Source organism: Podarcis cretensis (assembly GCF_951804945.1).
Source record: "Podarcis cretensis genome assembly, chromosome: 13".
In the NCBI taxonomy this organism is placed as follows: Eukaryota; Metazoa; Chordata; class Lepidosauria; order Squamata; family Lacertidae; genus Podarcis; species Podarcis cretensis.
In genome coordinates this window covers 13,833,490-13,851,396 of record NC_137182.1, presented here as the reverse complement: position 1 = coordinate 13,851,396, position 17,907 = coordinate 13,833,490, and the positions used below count along the sequence as shown (strand labels likewise).

Here is a 17,907-nt window from a genome sequence, read left to right as displayed (position 1 = left end):
CACCCTCAGTCAGAAAGCAAATGATGGGTAATAATAATAATTTATTATTTGTAAACACCCCCCCACACATCTGGCTGGGTTTCCCCAGCCACTCTGGGCAGCTTCCAACAAAGATTACAAATACATTAAAATAATAAAATTTATATCTACGCACCAAACGATATTTACTTTCTCAACTTCCCCATTTCCCGAGAAATGGAATGTTTGCACAATACCCTCCCTGACCACTTAGTAATGTTCAGTCACTTAAATACCAGGAAAGAGAGGCATTTCCTTATTACCCAATATTTTTTTTACTTGATGACAATGCAGAATATTGTCATGTTGTTATGTTGCATGCTCATGGCAGTTTTATAATTACCCATTATAATAGTAAAAAAATCTTTTTATATTATTCTTATTCTTATTATTAATCAGATTAATCAGATTTATCCCATGCATCACTTTGTATACTTTGGTTAGAAGGGTGGTTTGGAAGACGCCGTAATTCAACCAAATACATTTATTACCGTTTGCAAACCTTCCATTTGACAATGAAACGGAGTCCGTTCCACTAGCAGCTCTTACTGTCAGAAAGGTCTTCATGATGTTTAGATGGGAGAGGAGATGGTAGAAAAAGACTGGAAGGAATTCAAGACCTACCTACAGAAACATTGTAAATTGTATGAATGTTAAGAAGGATGCTAGATTGGAATGTAATTTGGCACCATTAAGCTAGATGAATTGAAGTATGAAGATAAGCTAAATTGAAGAAAAGATAAACTTTGGATAATTATCAGGCTAAATTTAAACTTTATAGATTTGAACAAAAGTTATCTAAAAATAGAGATATAATATTGGAAAAATAGATAATAAGAATGGAAATAAGGGGATAAATTGCTGGTTAGATATTTATAAATGAGGAACGCAGGAGCGGGAGATGTGAGGGAGTCCAAAGAAGTTAAGAAAATATGTAATGATATGTGTTATTTTGTTTCTTTCTTTATTTGTATGGTAATCAAAAAATCTTTAATAAATATCTTTAACAAAAAAACAACAACATGATGTTTAGTCCAAATTTCCTTCGTTGCAAATTGAACCCATTGGTTTGTGTCCTGCCCAAACAAGGAGCAGGAGAAAAACAAGCTTCCTCCATCTTCTATGTTTTCAGATGTCTGAATATGGCTAACATAGCCAGTCTCCTTCTCCTCTTTCCCGGGTTAAACATACCCAACTCAGTATGTAACACAAAATCATATAAGGGATAAAACAAGCTCAGTTTTCATACTTCAAACAAACTGCTCAAGACAGGATCAAGACAGCTTGTTCTTCAGTGCAGCCATAATTTCCTCTTCTTCAATTTCCCTTTTTGTGTGTGCATGCCCAATGACCCAGCTAAGGCAGGCTGATAAATTATTATTCATTATATATATATATATATATATATATATATATATATATATATATATAGTGGTACCTCGGGTTACATACGCTTCAGGTTACATACGCTTCAGGTTACAGACTCCACTAACCCAGAAATATTACCTCGGGTTAAGAACTTTGCTTCAAGATGAGAACAGAAATTGTGCTCCGGCGGCGTGACGGCAGCAGGAGGTCCCATTAGCTAAAGTGGTCCTTCAGGTTAAGAAAAGTTTCAGGTTAAGAACGGACCTCCGGAACGAATTAAGTACTTAACCCGAGGTACCACTGTATATAATTTTTATTAATTTTCCATTTAATAATATACGTTTACATCATTATAATCCACTTTATGTCCCTGGCTCTTTAGAGCCTATAGACTTCCTTCCCTCCCGCCACATGGCTTTCAAAATTAACCTTTGTATCATTACATTTTGTACATTTCCCAATTCTAATTACGCTCGTTACAAAATAACTCAAAATTTAAATAAATATAGAAAGGTAGAAAAATTTCTCGTTACAAGTCTCCGGACAACCCTGCTAGTGATGTTAATTGCTTACAATAATCTTTCAGATATCCTATAAATTTACTCCAGTCCTTTTGGAATACTTGATCTTGCTGGTTTCGGAGGGGAAAAAATGAATTATTATTTATTTTGATTTGTTTGATGCACGATTGGAGGGAGGCAATGCGCCACAAATAAAATCAGTTACACACAGAACTCCGGTAGATAAAGCAAAATCTGGAGCCAGAATGAAAAACAGGCATGATGACGGATTGTATGGAATGTATATTTGTATGCTTTTATATTTGCAAATGGGTGGTAGCGTGGCCGAGTGGTCTAAGGCGCTGGATTTAGGCTCCAGTCATTTCGATGGCGTGGGTTCGAATCCCACCGCTGCCAAGTTACATTTGGGACGCAGGTGGCGCTGTGGGTTAAAGCCTCAGCGCCTAGGGCTTGCCGATCGAAAGGTCGGCGGTTCGAATCCCTGCGGCGGGGTGCGCTCCCGCTGCTCGGTCCCAGCGCCTGCCAACCTAGCAGTTCGAAAGCACCTCCGGGTGCAAGTAGATAAATAGGGACCGCTTACCAGCGGGAAGGTAAACGGCGTTTCCGTGTGCGGCTCTGGCTCGCCAGATGCAGCTTTGTCACGCTGGCCACGTGACCCGGAAGTGTCTCCGGACAGCGCTGGCCCCTGGCCTCTTAAGTGAGATGGGCGCACAACCCCAGAGTCTGTCAAGACTGGCCCGTACGGGCAGGGGTACCTTTACCTTTACCTCTTTATATTTGCAATACGTGTGTATTAATGCTGAATTATTTTAATAGTAAAAACTTTTCAAAAACATAAAAAGTAAAAAACGAAAATCAATCTCTCATTTGGTTCCGCGGACAGCGACACCTGCTGCTTCCGAGGGGAACTGCCCTTCGCAAGGACCTCTCCGTCGCATCTCTCCCCCGACGCCCAATGCCAAGGCGGTGCGCAGGGAAGGGGGCGGGACTCGTCCCTCGAGCGCCCCTCGGCGGCGGCGGCGGGGATCGCAGCAGCTAGGGACCATAAAAGACCGGCCGGCGCGACAGAGCAGCTCAGAGCGTCTCGGCGGCCGCTGCAGCATCACGTCGGGGATCGGAGCGCCTTCGCATCCGCAACAATGAATCCGTGCCGTCCAGTCCCTTGCGTGGCCGCCCTGCTGGTCTTCCTGCTGCTGGCCGGGAGCGCTTCGCACAGCCAGGGTATGTTAACCTCAGGTGCATCGACGGGGCGGTCCATTAGCATCCTTTCTGCGCCGATTTTCATTTCAGGGGTGGTGGGCGATTGCATGCAGCGGGGCAGGTACCGGGGTTTCCTGGAAGCTCTGCTAGGCTCCAAAATCCATCCTTTGGGGCAGCCGTCGGGGGCGAGGAAACTCCGCAAGCTCCCGGAGGCACCGTCGGAGCCTCCGTTGCAAATTTAAAGCCGCGTTCAGGGGAGGGAAAGGAAACCAAAAAAAGCCGGCTGGATGGTTGGTAGAGAGGCAGACTTCGCTGAAAGGTCCTAAAGATGACTTTAAGATCTGCGACGGGTGGGAAGCAGCTTCTGAAACCGAGGTGATGGGAGATAGCAGATGCCCTGCTTTCCGACTTGGAAATTTTGTAAACCCAGCTCCCAGTCCCCCGTCCCCACTGTCTGTGGATTTGCTGTGTTTTGTGAGGCAGATGAACTCTGCTCATGCTCAGAGGAGCTCTTCACCTCTGGGCTGTTCACAGTAAAGTTGCTTTTTTGCTGGATAAATGGAGGGCAGAGAAGTGCAGTTGTATCTCTAAGGTGTGTCGTTTTAGGGGGTGAAACTTAACTTTTGCAGATTTATTGGGGGGGTGGGGGTTATTAAAAATATGCTTTCAGATGTGAGGGATTCAAATCTGCTTTTTGTGATTGGATAATATTTAGCTTCATAGGACTCTGTTTGATGATGAACTGCTTTCAGAAACCCAAAGAATTTGTTATTTTACCTTCAGAAAATGTCAGGTCATCAGCACCGTCGCTGCAAATAATTGGCTATCATTTTTTTATTATTCCTATGCAATTTCACATGCTTTTTTACTTGACAAGCAAAACTAAATTATATAGATTTCACCCAAATACCTTTTGCATTCCCAAGTCATGCTACAGCTTTTTACAACCCTCGTGTTTTTTTTAATTTGGAGAAGTTGAAAAATTTGACAGGAACTGTCTCTGCTCCTGACTTCTGCATATTTAGTAGTTAGTTAAGGCAAGTTGATTGGACAGGAATGAAACCTCAGATATAGGCTATTTTCACACCGTTATGAACACGTTGAGGTTGGGAGCAGAAACCTCCCACCCCACCCCACCACCCATCCCTGGCAAATGTTTGCAGACGGCTTTGCTACACTTCTGTTCCAAGGCTGATTATGTAATCCCTGGGCCTTAGGTTGACAACCCCTGCTCTAAGACTAGGCATCTGAAATCCTAATACATGATCGAGCCAGAGCTGGGCATCTCAAGTCCAACAGCGGTGAAATTTTAAAAGCGTCTGTGATTGGATGGTGCCTATACTGTTGAAGGGGATGCGGGTGGCGCTGTGGGTTAAACCACAGAGCCTAGGACTTGCCGATCAGAAGGTCGGTGGTTTGAATCCCCGTGACGGGGTGGACTCCCATTGCTTGGTCCCAGCTCCTGCCAACCTAGCAGTTCGAAAGCATATCAAAGTGCAAGTAGATAAATAGGTCAGGAAGGTAAACGGCGTTTCCATGCGCTGCTCTGGTTCGCCAGAAGCGGCTTAGTCATGCTTGCCACATGACCCGGAAGCTGTACGCCGGCTCCCTTTACCTTTACTAAGGTAAAGGGGTCCCTTTACCTTTACTAAGCAAACTAAGGCCTGGGGGCCAGATCCGGCCCAATCGCCTTCTAAATCCGGCCCACGGACGGCCCAGGAATCAGCGTGTTTTTAAATGAGTAGAATGTGCCCTTTTATTTAAAATGCATCTCTGGGTTATTTGTGGGTCCTGCCTGGTGTTTTTACATGAGTAGAATGTGTGCTTTTATTTAAAATGCATCTCTGGGATATTTGTGGGGCATAGGAATTTGTTCATTCCCCCCCCCAAAAAAAATATAGCCCAGCCCCCCCACAAGGTCTGAGGTACAGTGGACCGGCCCCCTGCTGAAAAAGTTTGCTGACCCCTGTGCTAGAGGGAGGTTGGGTTAAGCGTTCGGTGTGGTTGCGCTAGGTATCTTTTCCTGGGCGGAAGCCGGGAAAAGATACCTTTTGTCATTTGCTTCTCAGTAAATACTCAGGGACGCTGTGGGTTAAAGCCTCAGTAAATACTCAGGTGGCGCTGTGGGTTAAAGCCTCAGCGCCTAGGGCTTGCCGATCGAAAGGTCGGCGGCTCGAATCCCTGCGGCGGGGTGCGCTCCCATTGCTCGGTCCCAGCGCCCGCCAACCTAGCAGTTCGAAAGCACCCTCGGGTGCAAGTAGATAAATAGGGACCGCTTACCAGCGGGAAGGTAAACGGCGTTTCCGTGTGCGGCTCTGGCTCTGGCTCTGGCCAGAGCAGCGATGTCACACTGGCCACGTGACCTGGAAGTGTCTCCGGACAGCGCTGGCCCCTGGCCTCTTAAGTGAGATGGGCGCACAACCCCAGAGTCTGGCAAGACTGGCCCATACGGGCAGGGGTACCTTTACCTTTACCTTTAAATACGCCTAGGGTTGCATTGTTAAGTTTCTGCGCTGTCCTTCCACAGCTGTTCCTATGACCGGGGAGCTACGGTGCCAATGCATTCAAACGGTCTCCCATCCGATTCCACGCAAGCAAATTGCTTCTGTCACTCTCCTCCCCGAGGGACCTCACTGCGTCGTTCCTGAAGTCATGTAAGTGTCCTGGCCTGGGCCCATGACCTCCTTTGTGACTGTGTGCTGTGCAAAAAGCCCCTTCACTCATCAGCTCAATTCTCTGCCTTCTCTCCCCTCCTTTGAACAGAGCCACCCTGAACAATGGGAGGAAAGTCTGCCTGGACCCCCAAGCGCCGTGGGTCAAGCTGATTGTCAACAAGATTATGGCAAAGGTAACTACAGAAAGCGCTGGCAAGGAGCCGCACGCAGAACGCGGCCTTTGCAATACAGTGGTACCTCAGGTTACATACGCTTCAGGTTACATACACTTTAGGTTACACACTCTGCTAACCCAAAAATAGTGCTTCAGGTTAAGAACTTTGCTTCAGGATAAGAACAGAAAACGTGCTCTGGCGGCGCGGCGACAGCGGGAGGCCCCATTAGCTAAAGTGGTCTTCAGGTTAAGAACAGTTTCAGGTTAAGAACGGACCTCCAGAACGAATTAAGTACTTAACCTGAGGTACCACTGTATCATTTGGGATCCATAGTGGAAATCTCAGGGCTCGTCTCAGGGTTTCCTTTTTGGGCTGCATTTCTGGGTGCAGGTCAGTGCTTTCCCGTACCTACGGGACCCCGCCTCTCCTGGTATGTCCCACAGAGGACCTTAAAGGTAAAGGGACCCCTGACCATTAGGTCCAGTCGTGACCGACTCTGGGGTTGCGGCGCTCATCTCGCTTTATTGGCCGAGGGAGCCGGGGTACAGCTTCTGGGTCATGTGGCCAGCATGACTAAGCCACTTCTGGTGAACCAGAACAGCGCACGGAAACGCCGTTTACCTTCCCGCCTATTTATCTACTTGCACTTTGACGTGCTTTTGAACTGCTAGGTTGGCAGTAGCAGGGTCCGAGCACTAGGAGCTCACCCCGTCGTGGGATTCAAACCGCTGACCTTCTGATCAGCAAGTCCTAGGCTCTGTGGTTTAACCCACAGCTCCACCCGCGTCCCTACGGAGGACCTTACGGTCTTCAAATAAAAACATCTTGGAGGTCCCGGGCCATAGGGGGGTTAGGCTGGCCTCAACCAGAGCCAGGGCTTTTTCGGCCGTGGCCCCGATCTGGTGGAACGCTCTGTCACAAGAGACTAGAGCCCTGGGGACTTGACATCTTTCCGCAGTGCCTGCGAGACAGAGCTGTTCCACCAGGCCTTTGGCCAAGGCACAGTCTGACTTCCTCCTTCTGTAATCCTCATAGAACTCTAGCCCAATGGTTGCCATTAATTTGACTCTGAATTGATTTTAGAATGAATTGATTTTAGAATGTATTTCAATTAATTAATTATGATTTTATGTAAACTGTGTTATTTCTACTGTTGTTAGCCGCTCTGACCCGACTTCAGTTGGGGAGGGCAGGATACAAATAATTTTTTTTAAAAATATTATTATTAAGCTCCCCCCGCCCCCCCCCCCGCTTTTTATTGCTGAAAACAATTGTGGGAAACCCAAATTAATGGCACCAGTCCATTTTATTTATAAAAAGGATTTCTGTACTGCCGTATTATAAAAGGTATCAGGGTGGTATACAGCCTCATTTGAAATTAAATAAGTTTAAATTAAATAAATGAAATAAATAAGAAATTAAATTAAATCATTCAGGCAGCTGACAATATGTAGCTCATGATGACATATACCTATTGGGTCTCAGCTTGAAGTGCTTTCAGAAGGTCAGGTGAGGCAACAAGCTTTGCGGTTTCTCACCTTCTCATTTGCATAAATATATCTCTTCCTTTTTCTGGTTTCAGCCCTAACACGCCAAGCTGCGAAAAATGCTCCGGGCATGTTGTACGGAGCGGTTGTGGAAAGCCTCTGCTTAGAGAAGCTGGATGTTGAGCACCTTAAGAACTGAACCACTTTACAACTATCCACTCGTATTTATTATCGAAACTGATTGGAATGTATTTATTGCTACCTGTAGCTATAGCCGGCCACCTGATGGATTCAGCACGCTCGATGCCACTGTTATGTATTCTGCGAAGCCAACTGAATGTACACTGAGCACTGTTTCTGCAACGGGAGTGGGGGGTAGAAATATTCTCTATTAAGTACAGTGGTACCTCGGGTTACATACGCTTCAGGTTACAGACACTTCAGGTTATGGACTCTGCTAACCCAGAAATAATACCTCGGGTTAAGAACTTTACCTCAGGATGAAAACATAAATCGTGCTGCGACAGTGGGAGGCCCCATTAGCTAAAATGGTACCTCAGGTTAAGAACAGTTTCAGGTTAAGAATGGGCCTCCAGAACGAATTAAGTTCTTAACCCGAGGTACCACTGTATATCGATAAAATGCTAAAGAGTGCCATTCAGCTAATAGTCTTCTGGGCAGTCCCTGCTGAAATGAATGGGAGTGGCACAAGAGCCCTGGCACATTTTTTATTACACATATATTCATAGAATTGTGGAGTTGGAAGGGACCCCGTGGGTCATCTAGTCCAACCCGCTGGAATTCAGGAATCTTGCCCACAGCTGTCCCTGGGTGGGCTTGAACCACTAACCTTCTGGTTTATAGCCAGACACACTGGCCAATTGCTGTGAAGGTACAACTCACTGATATTACAACTCACTGATATTATTGCTGAAAACCTGGCTATGAACCTATGGAATGAATTTTGCTTAATGTACTTTGCTTAATGACTATATTTAAATAAGGATTTTTTTATTTAAAAAACCTTGTAAAGAACAGTGATGTTCTATATACTTTTGGATATTTCATGTCTTCAATGTATGGCATACTGCCATTTATTTTTTTTAAGGGAATGAATCATTGTGTCTCTGGATTATAAATTCCTTTTCTTATCTGTTTAACTGTGGAATGCCACACATTCTGTATAAAAATAAATGTTTTTTTCTAATTATAGTGCATTGAACTACATTTTTCTTTCAGAGTGTGTTGTTGAATTTTTATTTACTTATACACTACCAATTAACTCAAAAGTTAAAACAAACAGGGAAAGTACATTTTTTTAAAAAATGCAGTTGATAACCCTAAGAGCACTATTAATTCCTGACCTTAAGGAAACACAGAAAAGATTGAGAACACACATGTTTTTAACAAACACCAAGATAGAACCAAAGTTGGAGCTTATTAGAGTTCCAAGGAGAGGCTACTCCATTAAACAAGGGGCCACCACAGAAAAGCCTCTCCATAGTTTCTGCTAACTGAAACGGCATCGAAACCAAGAAAGCCTTCAGGGCTGAGCTCAATGCTCAGACCGAATACTCATTTAATATTATTCTGTTCTGCCGTATGGCCTGTTTATATATAATGGAAATTAAAATTTTACGCAGAAGCAGCAGCCAATATAAAATAAGGAGATAAAAATGTTACAGTACAGCAAAAGTAAAAGGTAAAGGTAAAGGTACCCCTGCCCATACGGGCCAGTCTTGACAGACTCTGGGGTTGTGCGCCCATCTCACTCAAGAGGCCAGGGGCCAGCGCTGTCCGGAGACACTTCCGGGTCACGTGGCCAGCGTGACATCGCTGCTCTGGCGAGCCAGAGCCGCACACGGAAACGCCGTTTACCTTCCCGCTGGTAAGCGGTCCCTATTTATCTACTTGCACCCAGAGGTGCTTTCGAACTGCTAGGTTGGCAGGCGCTGGGACCGAGCAGCGGGAGCGCACCCCGCCGCAAGGATTCGAACCGCCGACCTTTCGATCGGCAAGTCCTAGGCGCTGAGGCTTTAACCCACAGTGCCACCTGCGTCCCATTACAGCAAAAGTAAAGGTAAAGGTAAAGGTACCCCTGCCCGTACGGGCCAGTCTTGACAGACTCTGGGGTTGTGCGCCCATCTCACTTAAGAGACCAGGGGCCAGCGCTGTCCGGAGACACTTCCGGGTCACGTGGCCAGCGTGACATCGCTGCTCTGGCCAGAGCCAGAGCCAGAGCCAGAGCCGCACACGGAAACGCCGTTTACCTTCCCGCTGGTAAGCGGTCCCTATTTATCTACTTGCACCCGGAGGTGCTTTCGAACTGCTAGGTTGGCAGGCGCTGGGACCGAGCAGCGGGAGCGCACCCCGCCGCAGGGATTCGAACCGCCGACCTTTCGATCGGCAAGCCCTAGGCGCTGAGGCTTTAACCCACAGCGCCACCTGCGTCCCATACAGCAAAAGTACCCTCCCCTTAAAAAAACAAAACAACCTCAGCACACACTACCTCCTACCTGAAAGGCTTTCTGAAATACAAAAGTCTTCACAAGCTTACCTAACGGCCAAAAGGTCTGGCCTAGACTACTTCATGCAGCACAGTCATCAAGTTTATAACACTAATGGCTTCATCTTGTGGCAGTTGGTAGCATTTTGCCTTGGTAGGGCTGCAATTTGTAACCTTGCTGTTTATGTACCGTATTTTTCGCTCTATAGGACGCACCAGACAATAAGATGCACCTAGTTTAGCGGGGGGGGGGGGGGAGAGAGAGAGACAAGGGGAAAAAAAATTCTGAATCCCAGAAGCCAGAACAGCAAGAGGGATCTGGCTTCTAAGATAGCCTCTGGCTCTGTTCTGGCTCCTGGGATAGCCGCTGAAGCCTCTCCCGGGCAGCTGCCCTCTGTACCTTCCCCCATCTCCTGCAAGAACCATGCGCTCTTTAAAGGGAGTGCGGTTCTTGGGGGCTTTTCTGGGAGGTGGGGGAAGGGACAGAGCCCCCCACTTCCCACAAGAGCCGTGCGAAACCTCTGCAGGGCAGCGGGTAGCCTTCATCCCTGTGTCCTGCAGAGGCTTCTGGGATAGCCCTCAAAGCCTCTGCAGGGCAACGGGGTGCCTTCATCCCGCTGCCCTCCGGAGACTTCACGGGCTGCCCCAGAAGCCAGAACAGCGAGATGGAGTGCTGCGCAGGAGGGCCCCGCTGCCCTGCGGAGGGTTTGCGCAGCTAAGCCCGAAGCTAGAACAGCGAGACAGAGCACTGCACAGCGCTCCCTCTCCCTGTTCTGGCTTCTGGCTTAGCCGTGCAGCCTGCATTCGCCCCATAAGACACACACACACTTACTTTTTAGGAGGGGAAAAGTGTGTCTTATAGAGCGAAAAATACGGTATATGGGAATGGGTACGAGGTGCAATTTTGTCATTTGCCTTGCAAAACAAATTATCTGTTTGTTCCTCAGTCACATCTACACAATATTGTGCAGTGCTGCTAAAGTTATGCGGAGAGAAATTTGAGGAAGATTCACAAAGATCCTGATCCCTTTGCGTGTTTATTCAGGAAAAAAAAGTCCTGTTCTCCTGGTTTGCACACAAAGCTAAGCCATAGTTTGTTTAACAAACTATGAGCTAACAATAAGCTGTCTCGCTGATAATCAAACACAGCGTGGTTTTTCTTCAAAGTTTTTGTTTTCTTGCTGTTCCTGTCTCGTGCCTTTGTGGCTTGGAGAGTTTCGGGTGCAGCATGGCTGAACAAACTGTGGTAACTCCAATCCATAGTTGACCCAAACCAAGATTTCTAAGAAGCAACAAACCATGGCTTCAGATAATGGTTTCCTGGCAGTAAACAAACCATGGTTACGTCATTTTTTGACTTACATAATGCTAAGGCATGATTTATTAAACGAGAAGTGAGATACAGACAGAGACACTGATGATGCAAAGAGATGAAAGCATGTAGAATGCAGTGGAAAAAAGCAGGGCAGTTTTGATGGAAAATGTGTTTAAAAATAGGCCCAAAAATGGAAGCAAGAAGAATTACCGACGATTGAAGAATGGAGGATGAAGTTAATGGACTATGCAGAACTAGATAAACTAACAGGAAGGATTCGAAATCGGCGGGACCAGAAATTCACGGAAGACTGGAGTAAATTTACGGACTACTTGAAAAGTATTTGTGAAGATCAGACGACGTTTGTAGGTTTGCAAGAGGTTTTGTGAGGAGTATGATTGGAAGTATTGCAAAAATGGAGAAGGAGAAGGATGATTTGTTAAGAGATGTAAAGGCAATATAAAGTTAAGAAATGCATAAGAAGTAGTTAAAACGGTGGATCATGAGAGGTGCTGATGGAAGTCTAAAAAGATTGTATAAGTGATAAGTTTTGTGGTACATTTTATAATTTATATGTTAAAATCAATAAAAATGTAATTAAAAAAGGAAAATGTGTTTAAAAATAAAGACAGCACAATCTTCTGCATGTCTACTCACTAATCAGAAGTAAATCTGATTCAATCCAATGGGACTTTCTTCTAGGTATACGTGTATAGGATTGCAGCCTTAGATTAGCGAAAATATAAATGTGGCTGTTAAGAGTGATGAATTTTGCACTCCTTTTCTGTGCTTTCTGAAGCATTCCCTCCAGTTTCAGCTATGATAGGAGAAGGGGAAGATTTCCTCAGCGGCTCTTAGCAGATTTCCTCTACAGCTGTTGATAATGATTTGTCAAAAGTCTCCAAAGCAAGGCATTGGCTGCAATGCCAACCATGTCTACTCAGAAGGAAGTTCTATCAAATTCTGTGGGGATCACGCCCATATAATGGGGTGAGAATTGGAGTCATTCTTACTGTCAGGATAAATCTGAGCCAGCTGACTAAATCCATATCCAGGTTGTGGTTAGAAATTGCATAATTTAAAAACGGGACCTGCATCAAAGTGTTGCAGTGTGGGTTGCTTCTGTTCAGGATACCAGCCAATCAGTCATGCTCACCACAATATCTGGTTTTCCATTCCCTGACACACACACACACACACACACACACACACACACACCGGTTAGCATTTTATGGCAACTGAACACTTTTAATTCTCCTGTTACTCAGGTTTTACTCCTGCAACGAAGAAGCTCTTTAGCGTCATTATGAGATCTGTGCATGCAACATGTTCAGGGGGCTCTTTTTGAAACAAACAATTCTAATTCACAGCAGGACATTTCTGATCAGTAAGTCATTGTGGGCTCTGAGAGATTGAAAACAGAGCACTCATGGACTGAATCACCGCTGTTTGATCAAGCCACAACTCTTTTGCAATACTGGGAATTACACGCTCAAAACAAAAGCCCAGGATATCAGTAGCTCAACCATGTTTTTAAAAAACGGGGGGGGGGGGGGAGGCATAGCAATGACATAGACTTCTAAAATAGTCACATTCCATTTCCTGAATTTTTGAACATTGAGCAAATAAATGGATTTGGCAGCCACACATGTCATGATTTATTCTATTTATTTTAATTCACCCTTTTAAACTTATTTTGCCAAAAATGAGGTGCGCAATGAGATAAGATGAATCGTTTTTATTGCGTTAATGACTTTTCAATCCTTCATTTTCTCAAAAGGGTTCAAGGTGCCGTACACGATTCTCTTCCCCACCGCCATTTTTGTCCTCCCAACAATCTGTAAAAGTAAAGTTACCTGCAAGGTGCGTTTGGGTGAGAGATGGTGAGCTTCATAGCCCTGTGAGAGCCATAGCCAAGTGCAGGTTTGAATTTATTTATTTTTAAATAATATTTATTAAGAGTTTAAAGATTACCAACAAAAAAGGAAAAGAATTAAACAAATCAACATAATAAAATACAAAAACAGAAACAAAAACACTACATAAAACATTGAATTAACAAAACAAAACAAAAACAATTAAAAACACTTCCAATATTTTCAATCTTAACTTTCATTCACTTGTTTCATTGACTTCCTCATGCCTCCCTTTTTGTATTCCACTTCAATTAACTGTTTCAGCAATTCCTTTCCATCTTCATCTATTTTCTGTCCTATAATTAATCTTAACATATTCTAACCTTGTTTTTTCCCTTTAATACATTAACAATCTATCTGTACCTAGTTCCTTATAACATTTCAGCCAAAGCCATAAAACTTCATTCCAACATTTTCTATAGCTCATTAATTTTACAATGTTTCTGTAAATAATCTTTAATTTTTTTCCAATCTTCTTCCACCGACTCTTCTCCCTGGTCTCGGATTCTGCCAGTCATTTCCACCAATTCCATATAGTCCATCAACTTCGTCTGCCATTCTTCCCGGCTGGGTAAATCTTGTGTCTTCCAATACTTCGCGATGAGTATTCTTGCTGCTGTTGTTGCAGCAGGTTTGAATTTTTGGCCCTCCCTCCTGCCATTAGTCCAACACTGTTGGACTAATTAGCACCACATTCTGGATAAGGCAGAGCTTAACATGAAATGTTGAACTCTATCAACTTTTATAGCTTAACGTCAGAATCACACTAAGGAACATTGGGAGCTGCTTTATACTGGTATGTCCAGTATTCTGGTATCCCCCACTCAAATTGGGACCAGTGACGTAGTGTGGGGACGGGGTTGCCCCAGGTACAAAATTGTCAGGGGCACAAAATTTCAATACCTGGTGCTGCCTCGATACATCTCCGTGGGCCCGGATGAAAATGACTTCTCCATGCAAACCAGGAAGAGACTTCTCCAGATAACGGAACAACTCATATTCTCTTATCTCTGCGGCTGTGATCTCCTGGGTGATGGAGATGCCCTTAGGCAGTTGAATGTGCATTCTTACTCCGTCCGTTACCCACCCACCCCCTTCGCACGGCCCCGGGCACTGGCAACCCACGCTGTGTCACTGACAGGGATGGTTGAGGAGTAAGCTATAGCCCAGGGGTCAGCAACCTTTTTCAGCCGTGGGCCAGTCCACCGTCCCTCAGACCATGTGGTGGGCCAGACTATATGTTTTTTTTTGGGGGGGGGAATTATGAATGAATTCCTATGCTCCTCAACCCAGAGAAGCATTTTAAATAAAAGCACACATTCTCATGTAAAAACACGCTGATTCCCGGACCGTCCGTGGGCCGGGAATCAGCGTGTTGGGCCGAAGGCGATTGGGCTGCAGTCGGTTGCCTACTCATGTAAAAACGCGAGGCAGGCCCCACAAATAACCCAGAGATGCATTTTAAATAAAAGGACACATTCTCATGTAAAAACACGCTGATTCCCGGACCGTCCGTGGGCCGGGAATCAGCGTGTTGGGCCGAAGGCGATTGGGCTGCAGTCGGTTGCCTACCCCTGCTATAGGTAAAGGTTAAAGGGACCCCTGACCGTTAGGTCCAGTCGCGGACGACTCTGGGGTTGCAGCGCTCATCTCACTTGATTGGCTGAGGGAGCCGGCATACAGCTTCCGGGTCATGTGGCCAGCATGACTAAGCCGCTTCTGGCGAACCAGAGCAGCGCACCGAAATGCTGTTTACCTTCCCGCCGGAGTGGTACCTATTTATCTACTTGCATTTTGTGCTTTCGAACTGCTAGGTGGGCAGGAGCAGGGACTGAGCAACGGGAGCTCACCCCGTCACGGGGATTTGAACCGCCGACCTTCTGATCAGCAAGCCCTAGGCTCTGTGGTTTAGACCACAGCACCACCCGCGCCCCTGACCCCTGCTATAGCCTATCGCAAATTGCTTGGGCGGACCAGCTATATGTCATCACGATGCAAGGAGAAAGCCTGCCCCTTACCTGTGCTGCTCCACCAGCAAAGGGAGGTGCTATATCTAGCCAGACCCTTGGTCCATCTTACACAGTCTACTGACCGACAGCGTCTCTCCAGACAGGGGACATTCCCATCCCTATCTGGAGATTGAAACTGGCACTTTCTGCATGCAAGGCAAATGCTTTATCATGGAGCTATGGCTCTTCCCCAGTCTGGAAGCCCACTCCTTCCCCACAGGTTACCTTGCTGAGAAGCTTTTTATTGTGGCACTTTGGCGGCTGACGGACAAAGGAATTACCCATCACTATCAGCCTTAGTGAAGTTAGTATTTGCCCTGTTTAAAAAAACGAGGACAGAGAGGGAATTATGGGGGGAGATTTCTGAAGCTTTTTAAAAATTACAAATACCTGTGTCTTAGATCCCAGGTTTCGCCATTCTGCCTAGGCTGGATCATTTGGATTTCAGCAAATTTATTCAGCGGTTGAGTGCACTGAGGAAACGCCTGTTTCTGAAGCAAGACAAATAAGTGCTAATTAGCCGGGGACTGCAGCAAACAATCCAAAGCCATCATTTTAAAAGCCTGCTAATAAATTAAACACCTTGAATTATTGTATAAGCCCTCATCTCCATTTCCAGTCTTCTTGAAGGTCACAGAGGTCCTTCAGCAACGATCTGCGGCAGGGTTTGTGTAAGCCTCACATGCTGACCCTCAAGAACTGTAGCAGCTGAAGCCAATTCAGACTAAACAGGGTTGTTGTCATGGCCTCGGACCCCAATCTCCTCCTTCTGCAGCACTGTCCCTGTTCCTCCAGGGTCAGGGACAACTGAGGCTTTTGTTGTTTAGTCATGTCCGACTCTTCATGACCCCATGGACCAGAGCACGCCAGGCACTCCTGTCTTCCACTGCCTCCCGCAGTTGGGTCAAACTCATGCTGGTAGCTTCGAGAACACTGTCCAACCATCTCGTCCTCTGTCGTCCCCTTCTCCTTCTGCCCTCCATCTTTCCCAACATCAGGGTCTTTTCCAGGGAGTCTTCTCATGAGGTGGCCAAAGTATTGGAGCCTCAGCTTCAGGATCTGTCCTTCCAGTGAGCACTCAGGGCTGATTTCCTTCAGAATCCATAGGTTTGATCTTCTTGCAATCCATGGGACTCTCAAGAGTCTCCTCCAGCACCATAATTCAAAACTGAGGCTATATACAGATTCATGGCCAGAAATGCAGTGCGGTTGTTCTCTCGCACCACCACCAACTGCATATCAAGTCTCATTCTTATCTTGCTGTACAGACTGGAGAGGGGCAGGAATGTCTTCAACCGATGGCCATTACCTGATCTGTTTCCCAGCTTGGAACTCCAGTTCCCTGAAGCTTTCATCAGTGCAAACACGATGGCTGTCCGAAAAGTTGGTCTCAGGGAGTGGCTGGATGGCGAAGAGCGGTGGGAGGCTCCAGCTGAGGAACCCCCTAGGGAAGCCACAGAAGAAGAAGGCTTAGAGCTAGAGGAGTGGTGGTGGGACACAGAAGACAGATCAGAGAAGGGAGGAAGCTGGGAGGTGGAAGAACAAGAAGAACCAGAGGCAGGGAGCCCTCCACGGACAGGGCTGGATGCAGAGGGACACACTATGGGCTCAGGATCTGAAGGAGAAGACAGCAAGGGGCTAGGCATTAGCAACAGCTTCCCAGCAGCAGGTCGGTCCCTCTGCATTGAGCTCCCCTCCCACTTTGAATCCAAGGTCACACAGAACTTTACATGTAGTTGAGCGGAAAGCTAGGAAAGCCCAAGGGGGGTGGGATGTCTCCCTCTCCAGAGCCAGTGTGGTGTAGTGGTTAAGAGCGGTGGACTTGTAATCTGGTGAACCAGGTTCGCTTCCCCGCTCCTCCACATGCAGCTGCTGGGTGACACACTTCTCTGAAGTCTCTCAGCCTCACTCACCTCACAGAGTGTTTGTTGTGGGGAGGAAGGGAAAGGAGAATGTTAGCCGCTTTGAGACTCCTTCGGGTAGTGATAAAGCTGGATATCAAATCCAAACTCTTCTTCCTCTTCTTCCTCTTTTTCCTCTTCTTCCTCTTCTTCTTCCCCGCCAGAGTTTGTGTCTGCTTGGAAGATCTCCAGAAGAAGATGGGTAGAAGGAAGAGGAGGTGTCAAAAGCCAGACTTGGCAACATCTTCACAGAGGCAGCTGTGCCCGAGCGATCTCTGTTGTACTGTATACTAATTTCCTAAATAAAACAGCTGACTCTACTTCAAGTCTCCCTTCTGACCTGTTGATGAACCTGCTCCTCTGACAGTAGGCACCTCTTCCATTTTCAAACCCAGTGGAAGCTGGTCCACAGGGAAACTAACCGAGTGGGGTATTTCTCAAGAAGCCGCAGGGTGCCAATGGATCATGTCCAATGTCATGCGTGCTTGGCTTCAGACACCAGCAGTCGGAGTGCACTGGAGCCACATCAAGTGGTGTTGTGTAGGCAGCCTAAGATTCTGAGTCACAACAGAAAGCTGTCGGCAAAGGGGACATCTCTTATGACTAAACTAGGCCTTCTCTGAGGGATTCTCCTATCTGCCTACCACCCCCCTGAGCCTCCTTTTGGTCTTAGATGTTAAACCAAGACATGGCCTGTGCTGTTTCTAAGTGCTGCATAGATCCTGGCCATTTTTGACATAATTATAAACAAGAAGAATTAGTATTTAAGTGGGGCCTGCAACAAAAATGTTGCAACGTGGAGTCTTCCAGCCAGCCACAACCCCTTCCAGGATATT

General features: G+C 46.2%; 1 protein-coding gene and 1 long non-coding RNA gene across 2 annotated transcripts in view; one reads left to right on the top strand and one right to left on the bottom strand.

The window, feature by feature from the left end:
- Nucleotides 1-17,907, bottom strand: part of LOC307201089 — a 315,231-nt gene that overhangs the window by 285,464 nt on the left and 11,860 nt on the right. The gene's annotated exons all lie outside the window — the stretch shown is intronic.
- LOC307201051 (interleukin-8-like) lies at nucleotides 3,034-8,632 on the top strand. The gene is made up of 4 exons (XM_079950188.1): nucleotides 3,034-3,128; nucleotides 5,635-5,761; nucleotides 5,871-5,955; nucleotides 7,520-8,632. Exons 1-4 carry the CDS (start codon nucleotides 3,047-3,049, stop codon nucleotides 7,523-7,525), a joined length of 300 nt encoding a protein of 99 aa, XP_079806314.1. The 5' UTR covers nucleotides 3,034-3,046; the 3' UTR covers nucleotides 7,526-8,632.

What these genes read in the sequence shown, in the direction of transcription:
- LOC307201051 (XM_079950188.1), top strand. Translation starts at nt 3,047, where the DNA reads ATGAATCCGTGCCGTCCAGTCCCTTGCGTGGCCGCCCTGCTGGTCTTC. An exon ending in GAGCGCTTCGCACAGCCAGG is followed by an intron (nt 3,129 to 5,634) that starts GTATGTTAACCT and finishes GTCCTTCCACAG; the next exon opens with CTGTTCCTATGACCGGGGAG. An exon ending in TGCGTCGTTCCTGAAGTCAT is followed by an intron (nt 5,762 to 5,870) that starts GTAAGTGTCCTG and finishes TCCTTTGAACAG; the next exon opens with AGCCACCCTGAACAATGGGA.